The 15,945-nt window shown below is 34.7% G+C and overlaps 1 protein-coding gene across 8 annotated transcripts in view; it reads right to left on the bottom strand.

The window, feature by feature from the left end:
• The window catches only part of WIPF1 (WAS/WASL interacting protein family member 1), a 164,133-nt gene that overhangs the window by 16,145 nt on the left and 132,043 nt on the right, over window positions 1-15,945 (bottom strand). For 6 of the 8 annotated variants that reach the window (XM_031960431.1, XM_031960432.1, XM_012544844.3 and 3 more), the window contains 2 exons: window positions 6,503-6,588; window positions 3,217-3,346 (listed from right to left, as the gene is read on the bottom strand). In XM_031960431.1, the coding sequence (XP_031816291.1) occupies window positions 3,217-3,346; window positions 6,503-6,553 (181 nt within the window). In that variant the 5' untranslated portion in view covers window positions 6,554-6,588. Of the gene's footprint in view, window positions 1-110; window positions 1,087-3,216; window positions 3,347-6,502; window positions 6,589-15,619; window positions 15,878-15,945 lie in introns of those variants that run through there. The other 2 variants (XM_012544845.3, XM_031960434.1) reach the window with 2 other exon arrangements.

Raw genomic sequence — 15,945 nt, 5'->3', positions numbered from 1 at the left:
AAAAATATACATATATATATAGGTGTATATGTTTTCATACATATATATTTATGTTTATGTACATATTATACATATTCATATATAAATAAAATAATAAAACAAGGATCTACCTGAAAAGCAGGATGAGGAGTACTCTTTGGATTCTTCTTCACTACAGTACCTTTCTCTATACTTTGTGGCTCTTCTCTGAAGGGCCTTAATGATGAAGCCCAGATCTTTACCTCCTCCCCACCTCAAATACCACATCTCTCTTCCCTCCATACCAGCTGAGAAAATATAGAAATTTCCAAAGTGATAACAAAGGAGTACAGAATAGACAAAAAGAGCAGGTGATCCACTTGTCTCTAATATGCACTGATTCCCCTCTTTTCTCTTTCCTCAACCAAAAGATTCTGGATCTGGGCTTCTGTAAAATCTTCTCTGGTTGGTGTCTGCCTCTCAGTGTGCTGGAAAGCAAGCTACTTGTGCTGGGGAAACAAAGTTCACATTGTGGTGTTTGTCATCACTTCATCTCGGGGATTGCAAAGCTTGTAATCAGGAGGTTACTTCTTTCTAAATAATACATTCGCGCTTCACAGGATTATTGAATCATTAATTTAAAGTTAGATGGAATCTCAGAAGTCATTTCATTTTACATCCTTTATTTTACAAAGGAGAAAACTGAGATTAGAAGAGGATAAGTGACAATAATACCAGGCATTTATATACCTTTAAGAATTGCAAAGCATTTTACATATCCCTCTAAGGTCACTAAGATAGTAAATGAAAGAACGTAGGTCCCAGACTTCAAATCCAGATTTCCTCTATAGCAACACATTGACTATGTTCATATATTCTGAGAAATTTGGTGTGTGGGAGGAGAAAAACATGCAAAAAACCCAAATTGTTTCCTCAGCTTCTTAGTTTACTAAGCTGTGAAAGAAAATTCTATTTACATGTTTAGTCTTTATTCCCAATAGCCTTATCTTATTTGTCCTTAAATGCTTCAATAATCTGTGATCTAATCTTTGTGGGCATTTCCTCCACCAATGTGGACTGTTACCCCCTCCATATTTTAGCAGATTGCTTTCATTAATTTTTGTGACCAAAAAAAAAAAAAACCCTACAGGTAATCAACCCTTGGAATGTGAGCATCTGTGAGGGTTGGTTTGGTCTGGTTTAAAATTCAAAACACAAAATTATTATTACGTAGCTTTATAATTCCTTTAGAAGCTTAAATTTTTAGCTAAAGAAATGAGTCTATTGGGCCTAGTTACAAGGTTTCATTTTGAGTGAAAAGAATGCTAGACTTTGAGATAGAAAATATTTAGTTAAGATTCTCTCGGACGTATTAGCTATACAAGGGCTTCTTAAACTTTTTCTACTCATGATCCCTTTTTGCCAAAGAAATTTTTATGTGCCTCCAGGTATATAGATATATAAAATAGGTTTACAAATCAAATATTTATTGATAATAAATCATAATTTTATAGCTTCCACATTCAGTTAAAAGACATGGCGTCAAAAAACACTTAAGAAGCTGAAGTTATATGACCCTGGGAAGGTTACTTACATTCTGTGTCCTTTAGATACTTCATTGTAAAATGAGAATAATAACAGTCCTTACTTCATATGATTATTTTGACTATTGAATAATATTGAATAATATATATATATAATGCTTTGCAACCTTAAAGCACATAAATGTTGATTGTTATTGTTGCTGCTAATATTACTCAGAGAACCTTTCCTTTGTAGACAGAGATCTTCTAGAAATATCCTAGGCTTTAGCCCCTTGATATTTGGAATTCTCCTACATGAAATAGCATGGGTAGATAAAGAATTAAGATGATAATGAGTAAAGCATTCCGTTGTGAGTCAGGCATGATGAGTGCAAGTTCTACCTTTTCCATCAGCCATATGGGGTCATTCAAACAGGGTCATTGAAGATTTAGACATGACTGAAAAATGACAACTCCAAGAACAACAACTCTGCATAAAATAAATCTATTCCCAAACCCCTGCTTTTTAATAAAATCAGAAGTCTGGAATAGGAAATCTTCAAGTATGCTCCCTAGCTCCACCATCCTATGAATCAATTATTCTATTATTCTAGAAGCTGGGGTTCTTTCTGAGTTCTTTTTGTGCCATATTAGCTCACTATGGCAATCAGGTGAAACCTATGGGCATTTTCTCTGAATGTTTATGAGTACACAACATAAAAAAAATACAAGATTACAAAGAAATTACTGAAATGGTTATTAAAATATATATTCCTCCCACAAGTTTATGCACATCAGGTTAAAAATTTGTTCTAGAGGGTGGGAAGAAAATTAATACATACTAATTGGATGAATTTTCTCAAGAGGATTGAGGGGTTACAATACAACAGCACATATTGTAGAAATTTGCTTTTGGAGGTTAGATAGCTTCAAATCAAAAGTCAAAAACCTTGTACTTCCCCTTTGTAGGGTGGAAAATATTGCTCAATAACTATTGCTTAGTCAAGGAGCAGTAGTCAGAGATCTCCATTGATTTCCTCTTCTCCATTTCCTTCTCCTTTCAACTCCTCTGCCCTCTAACCAGTGCCCTCAGCATCTTTCCAATTCCATCAATCCTGTACCCACAAAGTTTTTAGAAGGCCTTATGAAAATCAATCCCAGCCTTATTGAAGTCTAGAAAGGTTAGATAAGATAGGGTATATCTCTAATTTATCTGACTGATAGAGAGTATAGAAAGGTCTGGTGTGCTGACAGTCCTGAATCCCCGCCATACATTAGTACTACATTTCATCCAAGGGTATCTTCTCATGCTACTGAGTAGCACTGCCTGGTAATTACAAATGTGGGAGAGACAAAATGTCAAGTTTTCCTGGCTGGCTTATAGACTTTATATTGGATAAAACAATCAGTACATCATGGATTTTATCATCTCAATCTCTAAAAGAGAACGGGGCTCATTGCTCCTGACCTGGGTGGGGAATGAGGAGCAATGAGTTAAGATTTACAAAATACTTTGAGCGCCTCAGAAAGGAGCCCCTGTGTGCCTGGGACAAAGAATGATTATGTCAGCTTCCTGCAGCATTCAGGGAAGAAAGCCACGAGGACCCTGGCACCCAATGAGTAATAGAGTACCTCCATCTGCCAGCATTGCAGCTGGCATTAGCAGAATTGTTTGGATTTGATTATTAAGTCATATACCATCATGCCTTAAAATTAATTTTGGGGGGGTACTTACTGTCCAATATCGGTGCACTTCGGTCATTGGTAACTGTTTTCTTGAGTTTTTTCCCTTTGCTAATGTCAGAAAGTAGAGCATTTCTTCCAGCCTGTTCTGATTTGTTCAAGGAAGGCTTTTCTGTGTTTGCCTGAAAATTAACCATGTAAACTTGTTATTTATCAGGAAAATTAAGACCACAAACTGTAACATTCAGTGGGGGTCAGCCTTGACAGAGGAACTCCTAATTAAGAAGCCTGGCAAAAGGTTATAGATCTTGGGGAAGTTTGACAGTGATACAAACGTAGCTCTTTTTTTTTTTTTTTTTTCTTAAGACAGAGATAATTTGGGAGCACTCAGTAGCAATAAATAACATTCATTTTTAGTTCAGGGAAGTTGCTCTGGGAGAGAAGACTGAAAATTCATGCCCATATCTATTGGGCTGTAACGGACAGACATTGACTTGGCTGACCAGGGACAAAAGAGAATTTTAATATTGGGGCAGAGAGGACTTTGCAGGTGGCATCCAGGATTTGGCTTCTAAAGGATAGAATCAGGAACTGATTCATCTGTCCATCCAATTATAGTCTGGTCCAAGGGCTACCTAGGCAGCAAAATGGCTTAATGTATAGCCTACTAGCCTTATGAGTCAGAGATCTGAGTTTGAATCCTCCCTTACTAGCTAACTATGTGATTCTGGGCAGGTCATATAAATTCTCTTATTTTCAGTTTCTTCCATAAAATGGGGATAATAATAGCACTTAACCTTCCAGAGCTGCAGTGAGGATGAAATGAGCTAATATAAAATTATTTGCAATTTTAAAATGCTATAGAAATTATTTTTTATTAATATTGTTATTATCTAGTCTGGCCATTCCTGATTGCCCTTAGGGCAATTCCTGAACTGACAGATCTTAAATATAGTTATATGGTGACTCAGGAGATAATCCTTGCAAATTTAATGATTATGGGGGTCTCTCTTGGATGTGTTTATTAGAAAGACAGGCTAGGAACAGGGCTAGCCCAATCTCTTCTTTCATTTCTCATATTTAATTTTTTCAGGGCTCTTTTCTCAACTGGGTAATAATATATGTTCAGCTGTTTCAATCATGAATGACTCTTTGTGACTCCATTTGTGAAAGTATTCTTGGCAAAAATATTAGAATGGTATGCCATTTCCTTTTTCTGTTCATTTTACATATAAAGAAACTGAGGCAAACAAGGTTAAGGACTTGGCCAAAGTCACCTGCATTTGTAAAATCCCTTGGTGTAGCTAGAGCCAACTTAGAATTAACAATGTATCTTAGGGAATGACTTTCACTGTAAGTAGACTAGGTTGACCTTGGAACTACTTCAAGTTCTTGAGCTTCTTTGAACTGTGGGTAAATGGGATCAGGCCAGGCCAGAAAGAGAAAAGGCAAGTTAATGAGAATGACTAGGCTACATGTTGAAAACTGGAGACTTGCCTTATGGGAGTTGTAATAGACTATATTGGTGAAGGCTAGCAGATATATACGTAAAGTGGGACCCATTAATTGAGGAACCTTGAATGTTAGGATGAGCTTCTATTCAGTATGATAAGTGATAGGCAGGAATAGTAGATACTTGAGTCAGGAAATGTCATGATAAAATCAGTAGTAGGAATATTAATCTATTGTGTAACAATGGATTAGAATTAGAAGAAAATAAAAGGAAAAATACCGCTTCTTAACAATTCACTTATTCTACAAAATCAAGTAATATGAATTAGTGATAAGGAAACTGGAGAAGTTTAAATCTTAGAGGCACTCAGAGGGACAATTGATTTAATGTGGAAATAATGTATAATGGGAAGAATATCAGTCACATGACTTGGGTTCTGTAGTTCTGCCATTTAACTAGGCATGATTTAGGGAAAATGAATATGATAATCTGACCAGGAGGGACTAGAAGATCATCTAGTGTATAAGATATGTTCTAGTTTCAAATCTTTTGACTCTTTGATGAACTTGATATGAGGGGCAGAACAGAGAGGAAAATATGAACAGGTCTTAGGTCTGGAGTCAGAGGAACTGGGTTCAAATCCATTTCTGACAATTATTAGCTGTGTGACTTTGGAAAGGTGACTTAAACTTGCCTAGATCTTAGTTTTTCTTGAGGAACCAAATCTGTAAGAGGTTGGACCTGACGCTCTCTCAAATACTTTTCAGTTCTAAATCTGAGATACTATAAGTTTAGGATTGTATTGGAACTGGTAGATTACAAGAATGACATGTAATATCAGGTAAGTAGAATGTTAGCCCTTTGAGGACTGGGAACTTTTCTGGTTGTGTATTCCCAACATATTGCCACTTTATAAATAGTTGTTGAATTAAATTAAATTGAAGACAGCTTGGAGCAAAAGTTAGTGAAAGATCAGTTCCAGTCAGAACTGACCTACTGCCATTGAGTTCAATCAGAACTAACCAATTTCAGGGAAGGAAGTAGGTCAAAAATAGGGATGAGTGACCTCTGGATGAGAGGCAATCCATCTATCTCTTACTACCAATTAGAATTGTATAAAGTGTATCAAAGAATGGGCAAAAGAGTTAGTCCTTGGAACACTGTGTCCTTTGGAAGTTTTATTTTAGTAATATGGCTGACAAGGGCAGGGTGAGATCTAATCAGACTGTATTGAAAACTTAAAACAGTTACAGAGAAATGAAACAAATGGAAATTTAAAAAAAATGTTTAATGCTATTTGTTCCCTTTTGGCTGAGGATTTGCTTACATCTGATTATTTCTTATTTAAGCCAAAAGAGCAACTATGTTTGTTTGTTTGTTTATTTATTTATTTATTTATTTATTTTAGAGTTTAGGGTCTTTATTCTGGACCAGTCTTTTTTTTTTTTTTTTTTTTTTAAATTTAATAGCCTTTTATTTACAGGTTATATGTATGGGTAACTTTACAGCATTGACAATTGCCAAACCTCTTGTTCCAATTTTTCCTCTCTTACACCCCCACCCTCTCCCCCAGATGGCAGGATGATCACTAGATGTTAAATATATTAAAATATAAATTAGATACACAATAAGTATACATGACCAAACCGTTATTTTGCTGTACAAATAGAATCAGACTCTGAAATATTGTACAATTAGTTTGTGAAGGAAATCAAAAATGCAGGTGGACAAAAATATAGGGATTGGGAATTCAATGTAATGTTTTTTACTCATCTCCCAGAGTTCTTTTTCTGGGTATAGCTGGTTCAGTTCATTACTAGAGCAACAATGTTTAAAACAAATACATACTTGTATTTTTTTTATGTAGTCACTAAGAGACACTCACCAGAGCAAATGTTGGTGGAGGTGGAGGTGCTGGAGGAGGAGGAACAGGCATCTTGGACAATTAAGCTTCAATATTATCACTCAAACCTGAAAAAAAAAAACCAAGAGAGACAAGGAGAGACACAGGGGAAGGGGGAGAAGGAAAGAGGGACAAAGGGACAGAGGGGGAGAGGGAGGGAGAGAAAAGAAGAAGGAAGAGGAGGAAGGAGGGAGAGAAGGAAGGGATAGAGATAGACAGAGATAGAGACAAAGAGAGACAGAGAGAGACTCAGAGACAGAGAGAAAAATAGAAGGGAGGGAAGGAGAGAGAGATGGAGGGGAGAGGGGGGGGGAATTCATTAGGCTCTTTTGTGACATTTAATCCTAAATTTTCTTTCCTCTTTTGCCCCCCAGAAATCAAAGTTGGAGTCTAAAGTGGCCAACATTTAAAATTAACTTAACATTTTTCTCCTAAATTGCTAAATAAGCCCAAACTCCTCAACAGTAGGATCTGAATTCATTTGTTTGATAAGACCACATAGCCTTCATCCAACTCCTTAGACTGTTTAGTTCACTAGCTTTGAAGTGGAATCACAGTGGAATGGAAAGAAACCTGGTCCCTTGGCCTATAAGCAAGAATTTTATTATGAAACCACCAGAGTTTCACTCTGTTCCACAGCCACACCCGAACTCTTCTCACAAACTAGTGCCATTGGTTACAGTGGGGCCTCAGAGAAAGATTGGCACAAACCCATGACCATTGCTGGTACTCTTTGTTTACTAGAAAAGATACATTCTAGCAAAAAATTGCTGAAAGGCAGCTCTCTGTTAAGGCAACCTCTTTTCTCCTATTAGTTTTCCTTATAAAATTAGAAATACATTGGTCCTGGGAAGAAATTCAAGCGCTGAATATATAGACATGATCCTAAAAATACTGTTAATTGATTACTTTTTAGATCAGACAATGTCATGGGAGACAAAGTGTCAAAGGTAATCTATAGAATTTGCATCTCAGACCAAGCAATATCATAGAATGATTTCACATATTATGATCAGATTTGGTTATAAAGTATGGATGTTGTTTTTGAGAAATGGTAACAAATTGTTATTGTATTATAAGCCTGTAAGACTGAGTCTGATGGATTTTTTGAACTCAAGAGTTCTGTCACAGCAGGTGACAATGATTGAGTGCACTAAGTTTAACATCAATATGGGGAGCATCTGGGTGAGGGGGGACAGAGGGAAATCCACATCAGATTTACTAACGAGGGGTGTCAGGGCAAAAATGGAGTAGGTCAAAAGCTCCCATGCTAATTAGTAGTAGAATCAAGTTCATGAGTAACTCCTGCACTTCCAGCCTGGGGTAAGATAGCGGAAACTAAGTGTTTAAATAATAATAAAAAAAACCCCACCCAAATGACATTGGTTGGGGCAATATATATTGGCTATGCTTGTATTAAAATAAAATTTAAAAAAACAACAGAAAAAACTCAAATGTGAGAAAAAGCTAATATAAATATCTGTATTTAAAGAGGAAAGATCAGTTTCTGAATAAAACATGCTCATTACTCCCCCAATTAAAAGTATCATTAGGTTAAACTCAAAAGAAGATAGAAAATAAACATATTGAAAATAAAAAGAATATAATTGACAGAAAAGGTGGCATTGTCTGACTCATTCTCCCTCTTCTATTGTATCCTTTAGACAAACAGTAATTCCTTCAATTTGTCTACATTTTTTACCTGCTAGTAAGACACTTCAAACATAACACTGAAGACAGTTCTTTAAATCACTTAAATGTTTTTCTCCTTTCTAGGACTTGCTGACCTCTTTTCTCAGGCTTTGGCTTGAGAGTAACCTTTGTGGTTAGTAATGATTTCCTTGAACAGGAGAAGATAAACAAAGCACAAAGCTAAGGATAGAAATCTATGATCATTAAAACCTGATATCCTTTGACAACTAGCTGATATTTCTTAACTATTAACAGATTAGATTGTCTCTAATTTATTTATATGTATTTGTTATATTATCACATTATGTATTTATTTTTCAAAATATTTATTGGTGTCTCATTAGGCAGTGCTAGTATATGAAATGGTGTATGTTGTATCTAGTATAATGCACATTGTTATCTGGTTGTTGTTGTTTGTCCTTTGTTGTTAAAGAAGACCATAACATCAGGGAGGTGATGTCATGACATCCAACTGAATTGAATTTAAATGGGAGAAGGTTGTGCAAGGTCACCTATCTCATTTTCCCCTTAAGAGCCATCTGGGTCCAGTGGTCCGATATGGATTAGGCAACTGGACATGGCCCTTGATGTGAAGAGAAACCTTAGCTTTTTAAACTAAGTATCAACAATTACATAGAAGAGTGGGCACCTGAGAGTTAGTGACAATAGCAGGGGCAATGTGAATAGAACAAAATTACAGTTTACCTTCTTAAATGTTATGAAGTGATGGGTGGGATAGAATGTTGTTACTTGGAGTTGAATTTTGTTAAATTTAGAATTCTGTTAAGTTTTGTTGGGGATGGATATATATATATATATATATATACTGGAGAAATAAATAAAAAATCAAAGCATTATATCCTAGAGGTTAGTAGTTTCAACTATACATAAGAAAAGTATCACTATCATTATCATTATCATCATCAAAACTTACATTCATTGAGTGCTCCACAGTTGCAAAGTGTTTTACATACATTATTGTATTTGATCCTCACAACAACCTTGTGAGATAAGTGCTATAGATATTATTTCCATTTTACAGATGAGGAAATCAAGGCAGGTTTAGGGATTTGACTATAGTTATACCAGTACATACCAGAAGCTAAATTTTTATCTGTGTCTTCCTGACTTTGGATCCAGTATTTTTAATCTACTAAACTGCTGTCTCATAAAGTATTTCTTATGTGAAATTTAGAACCTATATAACCTCAAGATATGGACCTATGTTTCCTCATTTATAAAACAAGAGGATGGGTTATAAATGACTTTTGAGGTTCCTTCTAGTTATAAATCTTTAATCCTATAATATTTGATATATATATTCACTAAACATGTATCATAGGTAAAGTCCTTTTACTAGATATTTTCAGGAGTATCAAAAAAAGCAAAGATGTCTGTTCCCAAAGAATTTAGAGTCAAGTAGTTAAGATAAATTTCCCTATATAAGCTTATATTGCTAAATGGCAATATCTCATACAGACAAAAATTAGAAGATTTCTAAGGAGGAAGTGATAACTTTAGGTTGATAAGGCAGAAAGTCAACATGAGTAGGGACTACTGAGTATGTCAAATCCAACTTTTTCTTGTGTCTTCTCTATGAAGATCCTAGAGGTTCTAAGCTAGTCAGATGTGGCATTATTTCCTGCATGATTCAATCTATTTTCCATAGGATATTGGTCTTTTCCAGCTCTCAACTCTTTTTTGCACCTGTCTCTAATACTAATTTTTTTGTTTTAAATAGTATTTTATATTTTTTCAAATTACATGTAAAAGCAGATTTTAACATTCATTTAAAAAATTTTGGGGTTCAAATTTTCTCCTTCTGTTCCTCATCTCCCCCTTTAAGACAGTAAGCAATTTGATATAGGTTATATATGTGCAATCATGTAAAATTTCTATATTATGTTGTAAAAGAAGAAACAGACAAACCCACACATATAGAGAAAGTGAAAATAGTATGGTACTAAATATTTTAACCTCCAATTTGTATTCAGGGCCTATGTGTTGTTACCCTATTTAGAGTCCCTATTCCTCTACATTAGAAGTCTAAGCTACTCTCAAAAGTTAAATCGCCAAATAAAAACAATTCTGAGGTACTACCTCATACCTTCACATTAGATTGGTTAACAGGCCAGAAAAAGAAAATGACAAATGTTCGAGGGAATGGGGAGGAATGAGAAATTAATGCATTTTGGGGGGAACTGTGAACTGATTTAATCATTCTGTACAGCAATTTGGAACTATGCCCAAAGGGTTAAAAAACCATGAATACCCTTTGACCAAACAATACCACTACTAAGTGTGTATCTCAAAAAAGAGTAAAAAAAAAGGAAAAAGGAAAAGGATTTATATGTACAATACATATATAACATATCTATATCTATACCTATATCACCTCCTTTCTCAGGGTAAATTATAATACAAAATAAGTTAATTGGAAATTAAGGGGCTGCCCATCAATTGGGGAATGGCTGAACAAATTGTGATATGTAATTATAATGAAATACTACTGTGCTATAGGAAATGATGAGTAGGATGCTCTCACAAAAACCTGCAAAGAGTTCTATAAGCTCATTCAAAGTGAAATGTACCATGTACAAAAAAAATAACAGCAATATTGTAACATGATCAGAGTAAATGACTTGGCTATTCTCAGTAGTGCAATGATCTAAGATAATTCTGAAGCTCTTGTAATGAAAAATGCTATCCATCCCCAGAGAAGGAACTTATTTTGTCCGAATACAGATTGAAGATTACTTTTTTAACTTCATTTTTCTTGAGTTTTTTTTTGGGGGAAGGGGGATATGTTTTCTTTTACAACATGATTTTTATGAAAATGTTTTGCATGATTTCACATGTGCCTTCTCAATGTGGGGCATGGGGAAGAAGGAAGGGAGAAAATATAGAACTCAAAGTTTTAAAAACAGCTGTTAAAATTGTTTTACAAGTAACTGGAGAAAAACAAAATACTAAATATTAGAGAAGGGGAATTAAATTGTCAGAGCAATGTATAACTGGATGGATAAAATTCGCTGGATTAAATAGTTCTGTAATACTCCAAATGCAACTAGATGTAGCAGCAGATAGAACATTAAGTTGGAGTCAGGAAGAATAGTCTTCCTGAGTTTAAATTTAGCCTGAGACCCTTAATAGATGTGTGAGCCCAGGCAAGTCACTTAACTCTGTTTGTCTCAGTTCGTCATCTGTAAAATGAGATGGAGAAAGAAATGACAACCACTCTAGTATCTTTGTCAAGAAAACCCTAAGTGGAAGCATGAAGAGTCAGAAATAACACAGAAACAATAGCAATATAATTTCCCAGAATGACAGAGGCAGCCATGATGTAATGAATAGCGACTTAGTCTCAGAACTAGTCTTGAGTTCAAGGCCATCTTCTGACACATAATGGCTATGGGAGCCTGCTGGAGTTGCTTAAACTTTTATACTCTAGGCCAGTAGTGTCAAATTCAAATAGCAACTGGGGACACTAATCTGCATATAAAAATCTCTGCTACAGCATACTGATCTAGCTTTAAAATATATTATCATTTTAAAATTTATTTTGTTAAAAATTTTCCAATTACATTTTAATCTGTTTTTGCAAATAAGCTGGAGTGTTATTTGCAGGTCAAATTCCTGAACTTATTAATGAAAGGACATTGAAAAAAATTCCCAGAACCCTATCTAAAAATTAATTATGGAGAGAATTTATTCTGACTACTCTTTTACCCTCACTTATGGACCCTGTTTTGGCATTTACTATATATTTTGCTACTTCATAAATATTCTTCAGTCATTTTCACGTATTTCATGTATGTCCAGCTAGACTATTTTGTTGGCTGAGATCTTATCTTTCTACCTTGTCTTGAGCAAATCATAGTATCACTTGACATGACAGAAGGAACATGTACTTGACAATATCAAGAAGTATTCAAAATCTGTAACAATAAATTTCCATTTCAAGAAAGTATATGCTGGGGCAGCTAGATGGTGCTGTAGATGCACCAGCCCTGGAGTCAGGAGAATCTGATTTCAAATCTGGTCTCAGAAACTTAACACTTAACTAGCTGTATGACCCTAAGTAAGTCACTTAAGCCCGATTGCCTCAAAAAAAAAAAAAAAAAGAAATAAAAGAAAAAAAGAAAAAGAAAGCATATATAATAATAGAAGACATTGTATTTATAATTGTCTATTTTTTCTTGTTTCATTGTAGGTTATCTTTTGTACTCTGTTGTGCACTTTTTACTTTATTAGAGGCTGATTTTGTTTTATTTTTTCTTTTCTTTCTTTCTTTCTTTATTTTTGCTGAGACAATTGGGGTTAAATGATTTGCCCAGGGTCACACAGCTAGGAAATGTTAAGTGTCTGAAGCCAGATTTGAACTCAGGGTCCTCCTGAGCTCAGGGCTGATGCTCTATCCATTGTGCCGTCTACCTGCCCCAAGAGGCTCATTTTAAAATATCTCAGATATTGTCTAGTTGAAACAATTTCTTCATCTGATAGAGGAAAAAACAAAGGGCTAAAGAGGTTAAGTAACTTACCTTAATATCTAAGACTTCCATGCCTTTGTCAATGGGTCAGTTATCTGAGTAATATTTTGTATAATAATATTTAACTACAACAAAATGATTTGTATACTTTTTTGGAATCACTGATATTATATTCAAGTATTCAAGTCATTGGTTGATCAATAAATATAGTTGATTATCAGGAGAAGAGAAATAATGATGAAATGGAAAAAGTACTGAATTTAGAGTTGGAGAATCTAGACGTTTACTTCCTGGGTTACTTTGAGCAAATTACTTAATCCCTTTGATTCTGTTTCCTCACTTCTAAAATGAATGGTTTGAAAGATACCAAAAGATGGAATTGGTTAATACTAGAGGATTATGAGAAGAAAGGCACACTAGGGCATTGTTAATGGTGCTGTGAGTTAGTACAACCATTTTGGAAAGTAATTTGGAATTATGCAAATCAAATGACTAAAATTTTTACAATTTTTGACCCAAACATTCCATTTCTAGACTTACACCCCAAGGAGGCCATTGATGAGAAGAAAATTTTTATATGGAGCAAAACATTTGTAGCACTTTTTGTGAAGAAAAAAAAAAGAATTGGGAAAAAATAGATGTTCATTGATTGGAGAATGTTTACAAAAACTGTGGAGCATGCACATAATGAAATATTATTGTGGTATAAGCAATGATGAATGTGACTAATATAGAGAAGTTTATTGGAAAGACCTATATAAAGTAATGAAGTAAAGAGTCAAGAAAACTACATATAGCATAACTACAGCAATGCAAATAGAGAACTTAAAAAGGAAATGAAAATTGAATATTGCCAAATGACAAAGAACAAGCATAATTCAAAAAGAGAGCTATGAGAAGATAATATCATTCTATTCCCACCCTACCTCAAGCACATGTTCTTTTCCTTGGCAGAGGGAAGAAGTGCACAAGTGTTGCACTTTGAATACATTTTTGATATGTTGGTCAATCAATAAACATTTATTAGGAACCTATTTTGTGTCAGACACTGTGCTAAGGGCAAAGAAGCTATATACAAAGAGAAATTGAAAATAATCAACAGAAGGATGACACTAGAATTGAGGGATCAGCAAAGGTTTCCTGTAGAAGGTGGGATCAATTATATTGATTTTTTCCCCTTGTCTTTTTCTTTTTTATCTTAAAAAATATTATTTGTTATGTGGAATTTCTCTTTGGAAGGAGAAGTTAGAGGGATATTGGGGGAAATTATGGTGATGTTAAAAAATAAAAACTTTTTTTAAAAAATGAAAGGCTTGCACTAGTTAATTTCTAAAGTTCCTTTTAGCGCTACATCTAAGTCTGACAATCTTCTTTTTAAAAAAGTTTAAAATTCACATTAAATTATGATGAAACAATATCAAATTACAATGAAGAAAGAAAAGACAACAGATTTTAATGGCTGCTTCCATCTTGAATCAAAAAGCATCAAAAGCATCTGTATTCCTCCCCTAGCTGTTCCTGTTTCTATTGCGCAGAATCTACCACTGAAATGGATCTCACTGGAATCCCCTCACTAGTTTAATTTTCAAAGTTGAAGGTGCTTAAGGCCTGAAATCTATTAGACCAATTAAGATGAAATTGGCTTTGTTCTTGAACTTCCTGTAAAAAAATACTCAACAGGAAAAATTAATTTTCACAGAAAACCACAGTCATCCTGTTTCTTTAACACAAACTTTTTTGCAGCTGCAGTTGCCTGTAGTTTCTATATTATGATACTGGCTAGAAAAATCCCCACTTATTGACTTGCCATTTATAATATTTTAACTCTCTGATGGCAGAAAAGATCATTAACATGGAGATTTTTTAAAAAACCAAATGCATACTGGGAAGCTGGTCCTAGGAGCTTCTAGCTATATATATACATATCAAAGTAGTACAAGGACCCAAGGAGAACAATGCTAGATTTAAAAAGTCAATCAGATTGGTTTTATTTAAACTGTTAAAAAAAAAGCAGCAAACAACTTTTTTAGGTTTTGGTCCAAGTAAAGGCTTCCTACTTTTTAGTTTCAGTACCTGCTCCTTGGGATTTTCCTCAAACTATGCAGTATATATCTTGTTTGTACATAATTGTTTGCAGGCTGTTTCCGCCATTAGGCAGTGAACTTCTTGGCAATATGAACTGTCTTATGCCTTACTTTATAGTTTAGCAGAGTGTTTGGTACACAGTATTGTTCAGTCATATCTGACTCTTCATGAAAAGATTCTTCTCATGAGCGATTCTTTATGAGGTTTTTTTGGCAAAGATGCTGGAGTGTTTTGCCATTTCCTTCTCTAGGGGATTAAGGCAAATACAGGTTAAGTGACTGGCCCAGGATCACACACCTACGAAATGTTTGTCACTAGATTTGAACTTAGGTATTCCTGACTGCAGGCTCAATGCTCTATTCACTGAGTCACTACCTGTCTTAACAGTAGACACTTAAGTGTTAATTGATTTACTCAGTTTGGAATAGGAGCGATATGTTTGGAAATTAATATGATATAAATAATTTTTTTAAAAAGTCAATTGAATGAGAGATAAAAGGGAGAACTACACTTTGTCAGTACAGAGAACCAGATGAACCTGGTTTATTAATCAGGGATAGCTTGCAATTTCATATGAGAGATGTAGAGTCTAGTGGATAGAGGTCACATGGTTCATTGAAATGAGTGATGAATTTGGAGTTAGAAAGGCTGATTTTAAATCCTGACTCTGCCATTCATATTTTCTTTGGCCATGGCTAGGAAATATAACTTCACTGCAACTCATTTTTTCTCATCTATAAAATGCATGGGTTGATCTAGATGGTTTCCATCCTAAATCTATGATCTGTAGAACAGCAGAGTTAGGAAGATCTGAGTTCAAACAGACACTTACCAGCTATATGATGCTGAGCACATCATTTAATCTCTGGGAACTTCAGCTTTCTTATCTGTAAAATGGGGACAGTGATAGCATCAACCTTGCAGGGTTGTCCAGAGGTTCATCAGGATAATATCTGAATGTAAAGTATTTTGTAGATCTTTACACACTCTGTTAAATCTCAGCTATTATTATTAGGAAATTATACAGTAAATGTTTGCAGCCTGACTCCTTCCACAGAAAACATTACTCAATCTTTCCATATTTTTTTTTCCTTTTCTACTTCTAAACTATTTAAAACAAAGAATTTAATTGCAAGATTGTTCCCTTTCCTCCTCCCC

This window comes from Sarcophilus harrisii, chromosome 3 (assembly GCF_902635505.1).
Source record: "Sarcophilus harrisii chromosome 3, mSarHar1.11, whole genome shotgun sequence".
Taxonomy (NCBI): domain Eukaryota; kingdom Metazoa; phylum Chordata; class Mammalia; order Dasyuromorphia; family Dasyuridae; genus Sarcophilus; species Sarcophilus harrisii.
Note: the sequence above shows the minus strand (reverse complement) of the source record. Positions and strands in the feature narration are given on the sequence as shown.